This window comes from Bos javanicus, chromosome 3 (assembly GCF_032452875.1).
Source record: "Bos javanicus breed banteng chromosome 3, ARS-OSU_banteng_1.0, whole genome shotgun sequence".
NCBI lineage: Eukaryota > Metazoa > Chordata > Mammalia > Artiodactyla > Bovidae > Bos > Bos javanicus.
In genome coordinates, this window is record NC_083870.1 from 60132192 (window position 1) to 60151315 (window position 19124).

A 19124-nucleotide genomic window follows, 5' to 3' on the forward strand; every position below is an offset into this window, starting at 1 on the left:
ATGTCTTCATGAAAATCTTGGAAAAAATAATTCCAAGGACCAGTCTGTATAGCATTAAGCTTAAGAAATATATGATGCAATATGATTCTTTTATAAGTAAGGAATTTGAATTGCTACTGGAATTCACTGTAGTTGAACTTAATCTTTTGCAAATCAAACCTTGCCTTTGCTCAGAGCTTCTTAGTAAATCATTAAGGAGAAAGCAAGTGACTCTAAGTTTTTATTTATAAAACTTGTATTCATTCCTATTTCTCAATTTTAAATTGCTATGAGATTCTGTATCAATACAGAAAGAAAAAGTCCTTATAATTCTGTTTGAATTAATTAATTTTATGGATTAATATTTAATTTTTGGTTTTATCAACAATGGATTGAAATGTTTAATAAAATTCCCAAATTAATAATGAAAATAAACATTATTAATAGACAACAGAATATCTCTTTCTGCCAGTCATTGCTTTTCATACAAATATGACATCTTCCTCACCTCCCTGGAGAAGGCAATGGCACCCCACTCCAGTACTCTTGCCTGAAAAATCCCATGGAGGAGCCTGGTAGGCTGCAGTCCATGGGGTCGCTAGGAGTCGGACACGACTGAGCGACTTCACTTTGACTTTTCACTTTCATGCATTGGAGGAGGAAATGGAAGCCCACTCCAGTGTTCTTGCCTGGAGAATCCCAGGGATGGGGGAGCCTGGTGGGCTGCCGTCTATGGGGTCGCACAGAGTCGGACACGACTGAAGCGACTTAGCAGCAGCAGCAGCCTCACCTCCCTTAATGTTTCAAATTAGACAACGTCTAACTTCTTTTAATCATCAGAGTGACTGTGTTTTATGGCTCATGCTCTACATCTTGGTAATGATAGCATCTCCTTAAAACAAAGCATTTTACCTAGAATTAAATATTTTTTAGTAAAAAAATATTTGAAAAGGATTTTTATGCTAGGAAAAAAGTTTTTAAAATTTAAACTGCTACTTAAAGTCATCAATTATTTATAAAAATAGATTCAAAAAAGTTTTTGTCAAGTATAGATGGTTCTTCTTATATACAGTTTTTAGATCTTAAGATCTAAAGTACTTAAATTATATTGAACTTAACCCATCAAAACATTTATGAATCTTTGTGTACTTGGTATGTTGTCAATAGCCAAGTATTTGTGATTAAGAATTTGAAACTATACAATATGATCCCTACTGTCATAATTCATAAAAATAATAAATATTCTATCAAAGACATAAATCAAAATTACTATCAGAAACTATAAACAGTTTGTAGGAACTTGGAACTAGTATCAAAATGTACCATTGGGTATTATATTGGAAATTAGTTCCTTTTCCAATTTAGGTATACATAAAATTAGTAATGAATCAAAACCTAATGTTATAACAAAATTCTTACATTCAGCTTATATTTATTGATGCTACTTGGAAATTAAGTTTTCCAAAATAGTAAGTTATTTAGGCAAGTATCATGATTTTACTTAAAGCGAGATTTTAAATCACAGAAAATTTTAAATGTTCCTTACCGGAGCAGGATTTTCCCATTTTTTTAAAAAGTCTTCTTTGGCTTTGGCTAGAAACTCTTTCACTGAAAATATATTAAAAAAAATTGACTTGTAAGAATATCCATACTACATATATATAAATACACATAAGTATACTTGCTTAAAAAACATAGACTTAGGTTAACTATGGTTGTCACGAAACATATATTCACAACCATGGTATACTAGAGAGCTATTTAGTTTCTTTAAAGAAGAAGCAAACATTTTCTCAAGTTTCTAAGAATATTTAATTCTGTTCTATATGAAGGTCACCTTGAATAATCTAATAATAAAAATATGGTTCCTGAAAATAATGAAAAATGTTAGAAATACAGGGAAAAATACTTATTGTAAAAAAAAGCCACCAGATATTAACAGAGCCTTTAAACATAAGAAGTGAAAACATCTATAGAATGTGAATTTATTCATTTATGGAATTTCAAAAATAATTGACTTTGATAAAGGGCTGTTTTCAGGCATAAGGATTTACATTATTAGATTTGTATCCTCTCTACTAAAGGTAGAGAGAAAGAGGGAAAATCACAGACTAACACAAGAATAGCCACAAAGACTTAAAAATAAAACAACCAAAAAACCCAAACAGCTTAAAAATCTCATTCTAAATTGGGAGCAAAACTAAATGCCTGAATGCTTAATTCATAATGTAAACTAAAGTAAAGTAATTCAAAATCAGATGGTTATATAGTGATCAATAATAGTCACATTATTTTATTGAGCTGTGGTTTGAAGTTTTAGATTTGCTAAATGATGAAACACTTAAAAGAATTCTTTTTCATAGTCTTCCCACAAAGCTATTAACAGTGACTTCTGTTTACAAAAGAACTTCAGGGTTTTAGAAACGAATAGGAAAAAAGTTCCAGAGATATAAAATGGCATTAACAAAATTTATCATTGTTCCCATAGTTAAGTTTGAGATAAAAACGTAACTATAAAAGAAGTAAATCTTTTAGTCTTTCTTTTTTGGGGAAGGGAGAGTTCCCAATATTCCTCTGATATCTGAATCTATAAAGAAACAAGAAAATAGTATTTAAATAGTGTTTAAACAGTAAAGGGCAAAAAAGTGGCACATCGGCATTTAATTCAGAAGTTATAAGAATGATGAAAGGGATGATAAAAAGACAAAATTAAAAGTTCAAGTGAGGGGTTCACAAATAATTTAATAAGATCATCTACTGATACTGTATTATTAAACTACTATTTAAGTAAGATATTTAAGATATACATTCCCCTGATGAAGTACCTTTGGCAAAACACTGTTAATCAAGAGGCCTGTTGACATTTGCTTTGAGATTTCAAAATGGTGTTAAGAGGCACCAAAAGCAGACATTAGTTTTATGTAACACTCACTAGTGTGCATGTCTGAAGATAGTATTTTACTACTTTATATAAACTGTCACTTGTATTTTGCTGGAAAATACTCTCAAAATGCCTATTTTAGGAAATGAGAAAAATAATTTTTAAAATTAGAATCTTCCCATTGTATAAAAATCTCATTCACCAAAACAATGAATCAAATAATTGCACCTAATTATGCACATATGATCTAATTTCTCCCAAGGGTGGATTTGGGGCGTGGAAAATTATTACATTTTCTTTGACTTTAGGAAGGTTCAAGTCATCCTACTTCTAAAACTTAATGTACTAGTTACAATGGAAGAAGAGTGGTTTTGAAAAATTTTTCTTTTCTTTTTTGCATAAAACAGATATATCTGCACATGGCATTGACTTGGAAATGACAGCTACAAAGTAAGTTAAAAACATAATTTATTGCTAAATGCAACTGTGGCTTTTAAGAAACAACTTGTGATTCCCAAAATATACCCCTGATTTCTTTTGAAAAATATTTTTAGTTATCTTCTATCTATAGAACTTTTTGCATATCAAATTGCAGTATAAACTCTCCAGATGCCTACATGAGTATAGATAATTTGGAGACATGGAAGAAAATCAGGAAAAGAAAAAAGAATCCCTAACATCCTGTTTCAGCTTCTCCTGTCACTTTTTGCTAATTGGATCTTGAGTTAAAAAAAGTAACTGGTCAAAGGAAGGACTGGCAGTATTTGCCAAAGATGGTAAGTTGAAGGAAAATTTCCTTTTTCCTGCTTGGTGAATAAACTAAAGGAGAAATTTTAAGTACTGCTTAATTTCATGCACTAATAGGATATTTAGGAAAATCTTTGAAATACATCAGTGTTCTGAGTTTACTGTCAAGTAATACTGTAGAAAGTAAATAACAATTCTCATAAAGGCCTTTTATAAAAATTATCAGAAACTATGTGAATTAAAGATGTTGAATTTTACAAATTATTTCAACATATAAAGAGATTCCCTTTTAGAGTAAGGATAAGCCTTAATTATAATGTCATTAGATAGTTCCACAAAGACAATCTTGTTCCTGAAACACTTTTTGTTACATAAGTATATATATACACATACACAAATCTCTAGTTTATATGTGGACTATTTAGATACAAAGATGACATAGTTAACTCTTTGTAAAAGTATTAGTTAACCAAAATATATATTTTATAAATATAAACAAAAAATATTTCACAACATGCTAGATTAGGAATAATTCTAAAACAATAGGTAATCTAGAGACACATATATTTGCTTTGCATTTTATTAAACAGTGGTAAACTTAACTTTCTAAATGTTTATCTTCAGTTATTTTTAAAGCTTATAACCACTGATGGTGTGTGTGTGCTAAGTCACTTCAGTCGTTCGGAGTGTTTGCAACCCTATGGACTGCAGCCTGCCAGGTTCCTCTGTCCATGAGACTTAACAGGCAAGAATAATGGAAAGTGAAAGTCACTCAGTCGTGTCCGACTCTTTGCTACCCCGTGGACTATACAGTCCTTGGAATTCTCTAGGCCAGAATATTGGAGTGGGTAGCTTTTCCCTTCTCCAGGGGATCTTCCCAACCTAGGGATTGAACCCTGGACTCCTGCATTGCAGGCAGATTCTTCACCAGCTGAGCCATGAGGCAAGACCAAGAGTACTGGAGTGGGTAGTGTATCCCTTCTCTAGGGGATACTGGCGTGGGTTGCCATTTCCTACCCCAAGAGATTTTCTCAACCCCTAGGATCAAATCTACATTTCTTGTGTCTCCTGGTGTTGGTAGGCGGATTCTTTACCATTAGCTCCACCCAGGAAGCTCTCACATGTGTTGAGCTCCAAAGCCTGTGGCTGTAGCAGGATATCACAATGATTTAATTAAGTTTAAATGTAGATATGGCTTATGGGCTTCCCAGGTGGTGCAGTAGTAAAGAATCTGCCTGCCAATACAGGAGACACAAGAGACATGGGTTCAATCCCTGGGTTGGAAAGATCCCTTGGAGGTGGGCATGGCACCCCACTCCAGTATTCTTTCCTGGAGAACGCCATGGACAGAGAAGCCTGGAGGGCTAAGGTCCATAGGGTCACAAAGAGTCAGACACAACTGAAGTGACTTAACACGACATACATATATGCTGTAAAATTGGTTCTAATACTTCTTAGTAATCATAAATACCTATTTAAAAACACAGTGATTCCTAACTCTCCTTAGGAAAAATCATCTCAACAAAGGATTTTTCTGCAAATATATTTTGTTCTGTGTGCTGTGCTTAGTCGTGTCCAACTCTTTGCAACCCCATGGACAGTAGCCAGCAAGGCTCCTCTGTCCATGGGGATTCTCTAGGCAAGAATACTGGAGTGGGTTGCCAGGCCCTCCTCCAGGGGATCTTCCCAATGGAGAGATTGAATCCAATCCTCTCGCATTGCAGGCGGATCCTTTATGGTCTGAGCCACCAGAGAAGCCCAAGAATATTGGAGTAGGTAGCCTATCCCTTCTCCAGGGGAACTTCCTGACCCAGGAATCGAACTGGGGCCTCCTGCATTGCAGGTGGATTTTTTTACCACCTGACCTACCTGGGAATGGTCAATAATGGAGCAAACTAGGTGCTAAAAAAAATGAAGACACCAAAAATTAACTCAATTTCTTCCCAGAAGTATATATTTCAATTATATTTATTTTCCAAATAAAGTTTTCTCTTTTTCTCTTTTCTCTTCTCAGTTTAAGAAGTGAGCATACCAAATGAATATATATGTTCACCTAGGGTTGATTTGTAGAAATATTTACCCCTATTCATGAGATGAAGGAAGTGATAATTTTTATGAACATCCACAAGTACATTAAAAAAAACTTAATTCTTACCACCCTCAAAGTATTTTTGAATATATTTACACATAGGCTATTGTTAAAAATTTGAGTTCATTTTAAACATTAGGAAAATTTATTAAAAATTTAAGTATGGAATATTCCATGTTATGAAAATCAAGTATGAAATATTTTATGTTATTCAGATAATTCTGCAATGTTTCACTAATTATAGGTAGTATGTTTATTTATTAGGCAGTTTTTGGTTCTGTGTTGCTGCTAGATTCAAGATTGCTACCTATTATAAAAAGAGCATGTTGTTAGTTACAGTATGCTGTTATGCAACATTTAAAGGAGGTTATCATTCACGTTTTATAAGAAATGTTTAGAAATCTTTTATGGTACAAATTACAACTACTCCAGACAGTGAATTCTCCAGTTTTCTTTGTAATGAGATAAATGTCACCTCCCTCTTTTGCAGTAAAAAGACAATTTTATTTAACTTCTTTTAATGGGTGTCAGAAAATAGAAGAGAAACAGAAAATAGGACAAAATAGAATATAAACTTCCTAGGGTAAATACCCAATTAAAATATTAGCTGTTTTTTTTTTTTTCAAAATTTACAATAGCATAATTATCTTCCAAAAACCTTTCATTAACCTGGGTTATTTAATTTAAGTGGTGTGTGCTTATCAGTTTTGTGCTACCCTGTATATATATAAAGTGTACCATGTACACTATTTCACAGTACTATATGTTGTTTCTAAAATATCATATAAGAAACTATAATATAAATCATTTCTGTAGATAAAACTCAACACAAAACTAAATAAGCCATTTCTTTCAACTAAAATATTTTATTAACTCAGAATATTTTATAAAAATATAACTATATTAATAGCATAACAACTTGCAAACAACCAAATAAAAAGTCTTGAAAGGTAACATTTGTTTTATTAAAAGTAGTTGCCTACCAGATACTTCTGAAGACGAGCAAGCTTGTATCCAAAAAATAAACAATGATTAAATGACACAGGACAGCATGTTAGCATGAAATCACCTATACACATTTTCACAGAATATTTTGTACAGAATAAAGTATTAATGTAGAAACAATTATTTGACTGAATATATTCAAATAGAATATTTTAGGATTAAATGGTAAGGAAACAAAATCAATAATAAGTGTTTAGTGCCAACATCAATACTAATTTTCTAATTTTCCTTAAGATCACAACTAAAAGTTTAACTCCTCATAGCAATTGCACTAATAATACTAAATTTAAATATACATCCTATAACCACTGCAGTGCTCTCTCTGGACTTTTGTTCTTTATTCAAAACTTCACTGTAGGCAAAGACACTGAACTGTAATACTTCGTTAAGTCCCTTCTGAGAGACAAATAATGTCTTCCAGACAAACAGTGTCTTCATTGGTGCTGTTTTAACCATCTTCTTAACATTTGTAGAGCATTGTTCAATGGTACCAGAAACTGAGTCACAATTGGGGAACACAATAAAGCATAAACATATCGCTACTATTAAGCAGATGAGAAGCTAAAGGGGAGATAGATGAACCACTGTAATGGAATGTGACAAGGATTACAACTAAGAAATCTATAGGTGCTAGTCTAGTGCAAAAGAGGAAATTCTTGGGTAGTAAGTTAAGTCATAAAAGATGATGTGGCATTTGTGCTGAATCCTGAAGGATAAACAGTTCCTCTGGCAGATAAAGTTGAGGAGAAGGACAGGCTGGGATGATCTTGAATAAAAGGCATGGAGGAAAGAGCATGGTTTATTCAGGAAATGGCAACAGACTTGCAGACAGGGTAAAGGTGTACAGCAGCAGTGGCAAGTGAATGCGTAGCAAGAAAGTGCCCAATCAGGCAGGTAGCTGTTTACCACAGCAACTCTTTACAATGTGTGGGAAGGAACAGGAATAAACTGTTATTCGCAATTGCTATACTCTACTCCTGGGAAACAGGAGGCAAGATAACTTGCTAAAGAATGAGGGGAACCAGATAGAGTAAGCAGGAATACCACTGGAGATTGCAGGTCTGAATATTTTAAATCCTGATGGCATACATTTAGGGAACAGAAGAAGGAGCTGTCCCTCTAAAATTTTCTATTAGGGAAAGACTAAGTATTTGGTACTATAAGCAATTGTTTCTTACTAGTATCTTTTCTTATAATAAGTTAAAAAATTTTTTACTAAGCAAATTATAATTCATGGACCTCCCTCCCTAATCTCTTTGTAATTAAATTATTTTCATTTTCATTCTTTACCTAAATAAAAGCATATTCTATTTGAGTTATTCAGTGTATGTCAGAAAGCACAAAATAGGATGGGAATGAAGGTAAATTACCTATGAAAATACCAACTTCTATCAACAAATAACAGTACAATCCCTTTCAAAACCTCAAGGAAGTATAAATCAAGTAAAGTGTAATAGTTTGTCTTTTACCATCACTACTTCAAACACCCACCTCTTTAGAGCTCTGTATCTGTTATTTTTAAGTATACCCCCCACACACATACATGCTGTACAAAAAATTTCAGTAAGCTAATACATAAAATATTCTGGTCACAAAATACCTCATAAAAATCTAACTTAGAGCAATAAACCAACAGAATTATTCTGTAAAAATTGGATTCCTACCAGATGCTTCTGATGATTTGCGTGCTTGATCAAAAAGAATAAATTGAACAGATTAAATAACATAAAATAACATATACACAAGAAGTTATCAATCCATGTATGTTCATTAGATATTCACAAATAGGAACAGAATGAAAACCACATATTCAAAAATGTTTTATACCATGATTACAATTAATTCTTTGGATACATATTTTTTAAAACCAGTTAAAACTCTACTCTGCAAATATATTAATGAAACACCATATTTCTATCCTTTTAATCTGAAAAGCAACTGTGTTCACTTTGTTGAAGAGACATGTTGCTTCAACATATTCAAACATGTTTATTCAAAGCAAATTCACTGTAACCTTAAAATGAGCATGGATATAAAAAACAACTCTAACTACTACAACTGTATTTGTGCAGTTCAGTGGATGAGACCATGCCTACTTTTGTTTTCTAAGATATTAATTAGTCTTGCACAAAGTCACACATGGATGAGTGGCTGGAAATTTAATAGGCATTAAAGGCTCTACTTTGTGTTGCAATACTAATTTTTACTGTTCTGTCCTCTCCTTATGATTTTTATTAGTTAATTCTTTATCAAGTCTTGGTTACAAGTGAACATCATAATTGACTCACTCTTTCACTACACGGCTAAAAAAATTTAAAACTTTTGGTGAGACATATATAAATGATCAAACTATAGAAACACACACTAACTTACTTGATTAGTATCTATTTATCAATCATGGGCAGACGGATACACTAGGAATCCACACAGTGTACTAATTCACTACTAATCACACACATATGCCTTCTCTCCCAACTTTCTATCTAGGAATGCTGTGGATTTTCTAACCATCCAAACCATGTTTGACTGAAGATGTTCCCAATAGGATTTTATAATAATAAATATCACTAAATTTACAGTCATAAAACAAATGACCCAGAAAATTTTTGAAATGCTCTTTGAAATGCACTATACTTGCATAACTGTTCACTGAGGCTTTTTCTCAGAGGATATTATACCTACCACAATATATGCTAAAGATTTTACATTTGGTTCTGAATTCAAATATTTTGTCTTGTTGCTGGACAATATAGAGCTAGGAGTGGATCCCTAGCTGATACGGTATGTACGTTTTCAACTAAACTAGATAATAATAAATGGCTCAATAAATGGTTGTGCCAGTTTATATTACCACCATATTCTTGATGATCCATACCTCAACAAAATGCATTACTGTTTTTTCTAATTTTTGATAATCTAGTGGGTATGAAATTTTAACTGCTTGTTAAAGATTATAAATATCTCACTAGAATTTTATAATTTTTCTCTTAAAGGTCTTATTATTCTTTTATTAGATTTATTCCTAGGGTCTTTAGAGCTCTGGTGGCTATTGTAAAAAGGAGATTTTTTTTTTTTAATTACCATTTGTTTGTTGCTGATGTATAACACACAAATGATGTTTATATAGTGGTCTTATTACATGGCAGACTCTCTTATCAGTTCTAAAATAACACTGGTAGAGTTTCTTGAATTTTCTATGTAGATAATCACATATCTATGAATAATGATACTTTGGTTTCCTCCAACATTTTCTTGTCTTACTGTTCAAGTTATGAGTCACAGTGTAATACTGTACAGACAATGAGAATCCTGTTCCTGTTACTAACTTCAGAGAACATGTTTCTAATTGATTTCTTTCCCATACTTTACTTGTAAAGTTATACTAGAATACACAGATTTAAGAAATTAAGAATATATCCTCTTTAATTCTTTGAAGTTTTGCACAAGATCAAAATTTTTGTTCTTTGTGAACTTGACTATAAAACTGTCCAGTCCTAATTTTGTTAAGTTTTTATTTTAACTATGATTAAATTTTAAATAGTTTGTAATCAAATTTTTAAAAAGTCTTCTCCATGAACTAACCTTTGGCTCTGATGAATCTTTATTTTCTATTCCACTGATTTTTGCTCATGTCCCTATTAGTTTTCTTCTTTTGATTAACCATGCTGTGTTTTCCCTAACTTTACTTGCACACTTATATCATAAATATCTTTCCCTTTTCCTAACATACACATTTAAAAATTTGTCTCTAAATCCACTTTAGCTGTACTCTACAAGTTCTAATACATACTGAATTTTAAGTTTATTAGTTATTTCTTGACCTGTGTGTTACTGGAATTTTTTAAATCCCCAAATACAATATTTGTGTTTACTTAATTAGTCTTTTATTATTGATTAAACTTTACTGCTTTGCAGTCAGAGACCACAGTGAAAGAAAAAGTGAAAGTGTTAGTCACTTAGGATTGTCCAACCCACTGAGAACCCTATGAACTGTAGTCCTCCAGGCTCCTCTGCCTATGGAATTCTCCAGGCAATAATAAAATAATAATAATAATAATAATAATAATAAATGGCTGCAGTGGGTTGGTATTCCCTTCTCCAGGGGATCTTCCTGACCCAGGGATTGCACCGAGGTCTCCTGCATTGCAGGCATATTCTTTACCATCTGAAGCAACAGGGAAGCCCAGAGACCAAAGCCTATATCTCAATTCTTTAAAGTATTTCAAATATATGTAGTCAAATTTTGTAAGTGTTCTAAATATTTCTGTGTACTCTCCAATTACTGGGTAACAATTCTTTATATATATCTATAAATATTACACAGTTATAATTTTTCTTTCTAAATGGGTCAATTTTATGTATTTTGAAGCTCTGTGGGAGGCATATATAATTTTTTCCTCATATTTCTTTTTTACGTGATTATTAATTTTGAACAGTAGTCTGAATATGAAAATTCTATTCTCTGACATTCTTGGTAGGATCTAATGCTGTAGTAACTGCTGGCTATCTTTTGCTGTAGATTGTGTGTGTGTGTGTGTGTTGTGTATCTATTTTGATTTTGGATTGTGAGTTCAAAGTTTAGTTGGCCTTTATCTGTGAGAAAATCACAGGGTTTGATTTGAGGATATGCTTCATATTAGCTTCTGCCTGGCATCTGATAGATGTTACCAGCCTGACACTGTTACTATAAGGTATTTTACTTAAAATTATTAAACCACACAATTAATACAGATTAAAACATGAAATCTACTGGAGGACAAGCAGTTGATTATAAACTCTCAGGAGAAGAATTCCATACACATGCACACACGGCCCTCCCAGTTCCCCAGGAACCAAAGCCAGGAAATGCAAGCTTCCGTATTCTCACCCTGTGTCAGAGGAGACATTTTATTTTTTAGTCTATGCTTTCACTGAGGTTATGATCCTTTGTGGATCCTGGCTTTACATAGGAATCTAAGATATCCCAACTTGAATGGATCAAAGAAATCATCTTCTGTCTCTGTGAGGCTGTTTAAAACAAAAGCCCTTTGGTGACCAAGGTATAAAAATTTCCTCAGGATACTCAAGTATGCTCTCCATTACAGCTCTGATTTTTCACTCACCATTTGACTTTTTGCACACTGGGGATTTCTATTATATTCCTGTAAGTTCAGGTATTCATTGAAAGGGATGCTTGTTACATTTTATTTAGTACTTTCTTCTATGTGCTCTTGTATCTTTGTCAATTTTTGGTCTAGAAGAATTTTCAAATTATCCAGTCTCCAATTATGAATTTTTTTCTTTATAAGACAAACTATGTGTTACATTGTAAGATGCAAAGAGACCTGGATGTTTGTGGAATTCCTTATTTTTATCCATGTAATTCAAAACTTCCATCAGGATATATTTAGGTGCTGGTGTTTTTGTTAAACTTTGTCAACAATGAGCTCCAAGTTATACATTTAAGATTTTCTTCAACTAAGTTTTCCTAAATCCTAATTTTTATTATTGTTTTTGTTCTATTCATCATTATCTGTTCTGAGGGAATGCTATCCATCCGATTTGTAGAGTTTCCTACTTTATCTAACATACTTTTCACCTCGAAATTTTTATCCTATCCATTTTCCCTACATTCTGGTAAGTTTTATCAAGTTAGTTCTTTACATCATTAATTCATCTTTGTGCAGTGATTATTTTACTCTTTACTGCTTCTAATGCAGTTTTATATTCTACAAATACCAGGTTCATTTTCTTATAATCTTCTCCTACCATATCATTATTGTTCCTTTTCTATTCCTGCCTCTCACCCAGCTCTCCTCTCATCCTAGTCTCTTGTTTCATCTTTCTATCTTTCACATCTTATTTATAGAGTCCATGTTCACTTGAAATTTTTAAGAACTCCACATAGATGCTATTATAAGTTCTTATTTTAAATCCTCCCCACAAACATTTTCTAAACATAAGGTCATTCTCTTCCTCTTGAAGGCTATGAACTTATCCTTGAGCATTATCTCTTTTATAGGCTACACACTGTTGCATTTCTTGTTTATTCATTCATGAACAATGAGAAGCTTTTCAAAACTTTACAAATGCTCCCACCCCAAAAAGTTGGATCCTCCCGTCTCCTATTTGGGTATGTTAAAATCAACTTTTCAGATCTTTTAGTTGATACATATACATATTTATATTATCATTTAAATAATCCAGTAACTTTCAAAAATGGGAAAGGAGCCAGGACTATATGGTTCTTCACTGGTAGTGATGCCCACTACATCAGGTAAGAGCCCTGTTACACCTGGAAGAAGAAAAGTCACTTTTCTCAACTTGAGTAGACTAACAAATTTCTAGTTGTCCCACTATTAACTGTTTTAGAATGAAAGAAATCAGCAGTATTGGATCTTTCTCTCTTCTCTCCCACAGTCTTTCTTTTTAAAAGCCTTATCCATCCAAGTTAATAAGGGTGAAACTACTTTTATTTCTTTTCCATGAAGGCAAGCCACTCAAAATAAAACTGTTACACTTTGGTGTCTGATCTTCAATCTAATACTGTTTATTTCCAGGCAAGTACCCTTCTTTAACACCACTGATATACTGCTTCCCCAGTACTGTGTTCTTAAGTTTTCAATCTAGAAAGTATATATCTAAAAAGGGGAATTAATCAAATGCTTTTGCTCAAATCTGTAACTTTCCTATAATTCAAAGCATAGCAAAACATTTTTTTTTCAGAGATTTGCCCTCAACTACAGCAGGGCAAACAGTTTTTATTTGAGATTTTGGTATCATGATGCTAGTTATGTTCCAATAAGCACATTAACCAAAAAAATAAAAACACGTGACTGATATTCTTCACAAATAATGTAATAAAAGTGTTCAAGTATGTAAAAAATGGATAAGTTTTAATCATTCATTTACTGCACATGAATTTAAAAATTCATTGCTATGTTTGGGGTACCAAGGTAACAGCTGGAAACACATGGATGAACACTGAACTGACCCTGACTTAAGAAGTTCAAAGGATAGATATTGGAAATTGATATGCAAGTACATAAATTCAGTATAATACAAGTAATTGTTATAGTTTATAAGTTTGCTTTGAGAGTACAGAGGAATCATCTAACTCTAGAGAATCAATAATGGAGGCACTGAAAAGCATAGCTGGTTTTCAGAATTTTTATGATAAAAGGTATAAATATGGAAAGGTAGCAAGGAATAATACATAGCATAATATAACTAGATCTGAATTTTATGAGAATGATGCAGATAAAGTTAGAAAGGCAGGTCACTGATCTTGTATGCCCCACTAAGGAGTTTAGCCTTTATCTGAGAGACAAAAAGGAGTAACTGAAAATGTTGGATTAAGAAATGGACATATCTGCAATTTTAAAATGGCAGTATGGAAAATGGTCTGAAGAGATATAAAATTGGAGCTGAGACTAGTGAAGTTGTTACTGCAATAAGATTGAAAATATATAGAGTTCCTGATCTAAAGGCATTCTTAGTGTCAGTGATAATAGAAAAATGTGAGTGATTTTTGAGACATTTCTAATGTAGAACCAATAGAAATTAATGGCTGAGTGCAGGTCTGGGGAGTAAGAAACATGTTCAGAGTTACTACAAGGTTTCTATTTAAGTTCCTACATGGGGAGTGGGATCATTAACAAAAACCAGAATGAATGAAAAAGGAGCAGATCCGTGGGATGGAAAGAGAAAACGCACTTTGCACTGAACATTCAGGTAACTACTGAAGATGCTGGCATGGATGAGAGCTTTCAGAGGGAACGCAGCATTAAAAGAGGGCCAAAGATAGATTCCCAGAGAAAACTATTCCTCCGCCCAAAGCTGATATTTGATAGGCAAGGAAGGAGAAAAGAAATCGCTTTTTAACTAGAAAAGTACTACATACACATAAATATCACACATATATATTGCTAAAGACTGAGGTAATAGGGTCTGGCACTTGCTTATTTTTACAAATAAAACCACGCTTCACTTGAAATTTTCCATATTTTGAAATGGCTAAGGCATGTAACCACTTATGTACAAAATTAATTGAAATTGGACAATTCTGAAAAAGTCAGAATGTTTAGCTGTCACTACTATAATTCCTGAGGTAGAAAAGGCTATAAAGGCAGACCAATATGATCAAGTATATCAAACTATCTGAAAAATCCATAGCTTTCTTGAAAGAAAAGTCAAGCAATAGAGAAGCAGTAACAATTTTCTTCAGCTAAAACCAACACATTCAATTGTAAAACTTCTAAAACACTGTCAAAGAGAAAAACACACTGCCTGGATTCAAAGAAATCCATTATTTTAAGTATGATAACCAGGTATATTCAGTTTTGATTGATATCTAAGAAGTCCTAAGAAATGTTAACATGTTGCTTTTGTAATATTAGCCCAAATTTAACACACTAGAACAGAAACATCTACATCTAACAGAAAAATAACAGGATAATAATAACAATTAATTCTTAATATGCTGCATGTAAAAATGTTCTTTTAATGTCTAATATCACTTTATAAGTAAATACCTAATAGCACTGAAGAGGTGTATATTATACAGCTAAATGTTTATTTGCAACAATAAGGTGGTCTCTAATTATGGAAGAAAAGGTTCACTTATTTTGAATTCTACCACTATACAGCAAAAATCCATCTCTCTCAGGTTCTGAATTCCAATCCAAATCTTTTAAGTATAAATTATAGACAGTTATGAATAACCATAAAATACCTTTCCTAAACACGCATCTGATTCAAAGATTAACCTAATAAACATCCTCTTTTTTTAGCTAAGCAAAAAGATGCTAATGAATTATGCTCTAAGCAAATATTACTCACTCTAACAACAGGGTATCTATTTTTAGCTGCAGGTTTGGCTTAAAGTGAACAGCTTTTACCCTCTGATAAACTGCAGTATATACTGTAGTATATTTTCTCAAAAAACATTTTTTAGAAATGTTTAGAAAAAAATAAATGTTATAAAACAAAAAGGAAATCATCCCAAAAGTACTTATTCTAACAAATTATTTCCCTAAAAATTATCCTAAAAATTTTAGCCAAGCCTCCAAAACCAAAAGGCATATATTTATTTCATCATTAAATCCCTATTTCTCAATGAATTACAGTTAAAAGCAACCAATAAATCAATAAAATTTTGGCAACATCTTATTCAAGATTGAGTATTTTTTATATAACCAAAAAGAAATTGATAAAAATTAATATTAGAATGACAAAGCCAATAAATGGGAAGTTTAATTATTTTCAGGATTAGATACTAAAAAAAAATTCCTTTTACCATAGTGGATCTTTTACTCACTAATTTATAACACAATTAATAACAACATATTAGTGAATATAATAAATTAAACCATAAGATAGACTAGAAACTGATTCCTGGTATTGACTATTAATAGTGGTATTAATTGTTCACAGTTCTTAATGGATTTAAAAGGCAAATTACTGTAAGCCCTAAATGAAAAAGCATCAAGAGAAAATGTAACTCATTGGAGCTCTGGCTTTACAATTACCCCTCTGAAAAACATTTTTTCCCCTCTTACAGTTAAATATTTTTAAAAATACAAAGTTACAGAGTCTCAGAGAGCATACTTACCACTCATGATGAAAATCAACCTTTCCAAAACATATTGCTCAAAACAACAATCCAACAGCAAAGGGAGTTACGCTAATCTCTAGAGGTGGAAGAACCGATGGTGTAAACACATACACTAGAGCATGCAGCACAGAGAAAATGAAAAGAGCTTTCTTTTGTTTTAAAAAGAAAAGCCTCTAGAAGCAAAGCTTAACTGTTCAGTGCAAGAGATCACTAGTAAACGTCAGATTAATGCCAAAGATGTGTATAACTAGATTTGATTTCTTTCAAGCTATTCTAGCCTCCTTCATATACCGCTAGAACAACTCAAAATGGCAGGGAGAAAATGTTCGAACCAGGATGTATAAGATGTTCTCAATTATATCAGCATGAGTTGTTACCACGGCAACATTAGACCAGAATTATCGGTTCACTTGTAACCAAGGAGTAGCTTTTCTAAAGCTTTAATCAACCAAGACAAATAAAATCCCTTTTATTTTAGAGCCACATGATTTAAAAATTACAACATTTCTTAAATCTAAGCATTCATCCACCCTTTTACATTTCAAAGATTTTTTTAAATTGCTATTTTCTTCAAATACTCACACAATCCCATGTTGAACCTGGCAAGGAACAAACAGCAGAATGATTGCACCTAAACGTCTTTCAATTACACCAGCTCTCACTGCTAGCTGTGGACCTCACTGATATTAAAATGCTGTGTGCTGTTGCTAGTGACTATTGGCGATGAATCTTATTGCCCAGATCGCTGATAGCTTTCATTTTTCATGAGCCAGAAAGCTATACTGCAGCACAAATGTTAACCATTTAAACATTCTATATTATGGAAAAGACAAAATATAATATATATATATATCTTCACTATTAAAGGAAAATTTTAAAGCAACTTATTTATAAACTTCCATTAAATTCAGCATCAGAGTCAGATGCCACTTATATGGTTTTCAAAAGAGGGGAATACACAAAAAAGTTACTAAAAATTATTGTTGAAGTATAAAATCCCTTAAACAGGATTAAGATAACAGATTGTACAGCAAGGTGGATGGTATGGTTAACAACTGTTTTGATTTCCAGAGACTGAAAATTTGTACCAAAATGGTACAAAGGCTCTATAGAATGGTTCTTTTTAAGTGAACATGCCATTTTAAAAGTTGCCAGGGAAACAGGACTTCCAGTGATGACAGAATAGGTAAGTCAGCAAATCTTCTAAGAAATAATTATGAAGTTGGACAAAATTATCAAAAGCAATAACTTCATGGTCCTGGACATCTAATAATCACAAACAACAATCTGAGAAGCATTTCTTCACGAAAAACTGCTAAATTCTGCATGAGCACAGTGGGAGTCTGTGGTGTTCTTGTTTAGTGCTGCTCCTGTTCCTCCACAGCTCAGTCAGTGCAGGGTGTGGCTCCATGACAAGCAGGAGCTTTACTGCCAGAGAGGGTTGACATGATTTAGAGAAGCAGCCAAAAAAACCCATATAAGTGATACTGTCTATTAAAAAAAAAAAAAAAAAGCAACTGTAGGGAATGAACAGGGAAAGTATCCAGCTTTGCTAGTCTGAAATTGTGGCCTTAGTAGGGGTGACGAGTAGACAGATGGTCTAGCAAAAAAGTGAATATAAAAAATGTAAACAAGAGAGGCAAAGAAGGCCCAGATAAGCTTTTCATATATCCCAGGTTGGCAAGGAAACTATTCCATAGGAGAGATCCAAGAGGGCCCAAAGGGAAGTTTAAACTGATACAGACTTGAAAGTACAATAACCCAAGCTTTATTTTTATTTATTATTTTTTAATATAAATTTATTTATTTTAATTGGGGGTTAATTACTTTACAATATTGTATTGGTTTTGGCATACATCAACATGAATCCGCCACAGGTATACATGTGTTCCCCATCCCGAACCCCACTCCCTCCCCATACTATCCCTCTGGGTCATCCCAGTGCACCAGCCCCAAGCATCCAGTATCATGCATCGAACCTGGACTGGCGATTCGTTTCATATATGATATTATACATGTTTCAATGCCATTCTCCCAAATCATCCCACCCTCTCCCTCTCCCACATAGTCCAAAAGACTGTTCTATACATCTTTTGCTGTCTCACATACAGGTTTATCATTACCATCTTTCTAAATTCCATATATATGCGTTAGTATACTGTATTGGTGTTTTTCTTTCTGGCTTACTTCACTCTGTATAATAGGCTCCAGTTTCATCCACCTCATTAGAACTGATTCAAATGTATTCTTTTTAATGGCTGAGTAATACTCCATTGTGTATATGTACAACAGCTTTCTTGTCCGTTCATCTGCTGATGGACATCTAGGTTGCTTCCATGTCCTGGCTATTATAAACTGTGCTACGATGAACATTGGGGTAACCCAAGCTTTAAAACTCACTGCAGAAGACTTGAAAACTGCCTGAATATTGAATATGCTCTTCAACACACAAACAGTCCCATCAGCATAGACTGGATCACGGTGTTTGTGCACAACCTCTGATTAATCACTGAATAATAACTAAGCTATGCAGACACAGTGTAATCCTTAGTACAGAAATCAGCAGCTGGACAATATGGCAGAAACAGTCCATAGATTACAACCAAGAAAGATGTTAAAACAAAACAATATAAATAAAAACAATCCTCAAGTAAGAAAAAATAATCAGAGTGCAGAGTTGCTCTGAAATATTATTTTTAAAAGTCAAAATTCTGACAAAAACATTATGTAATCCATAATGAAGGAAAAAAGATAGAAAATGTCTCCGAATGGGCCCAGATATAGGATTTAGCAGACAAGACTTCAAAACAGCTATTATAAATATGTCA

The 19124-nt window shown here is 32.9% G+C and overlaps 1 protein-coding gene across 8 annotated transcripts in view; it reads right to left on the reverse strand.

Moving 5' to 3' along the window:
• PRKACB (protein kinase cAMP-activated catalytic subunit beta) overlaps positions 1–19124 on the reverse strand; it is a 142214-nt gene that overhangs the window by 51559 nt on the left and 71531 nt on the right. For 2 of the 8 annotated variants that reach the window (XM_061411451.1, XM_061411448.1), the window contains exon 2: positions 1526–1587. In XM_061411451.1, the coding sequence (XP_061267435.1) occupies positions 1526–1587 (62 nt within the window). Of the gene's footprint in view, positions 1–1525; positions 1588–6679; positions 6704–8365; positions 8390–16293; positions 16727–16878; positions 16995–19124 lie in introns of those variants that run through there. The other 6 variants (XM_061411449.1, XM_061411450.1, XM_061411452.1 and 3 more) reach the window with 6 other exon arrangements.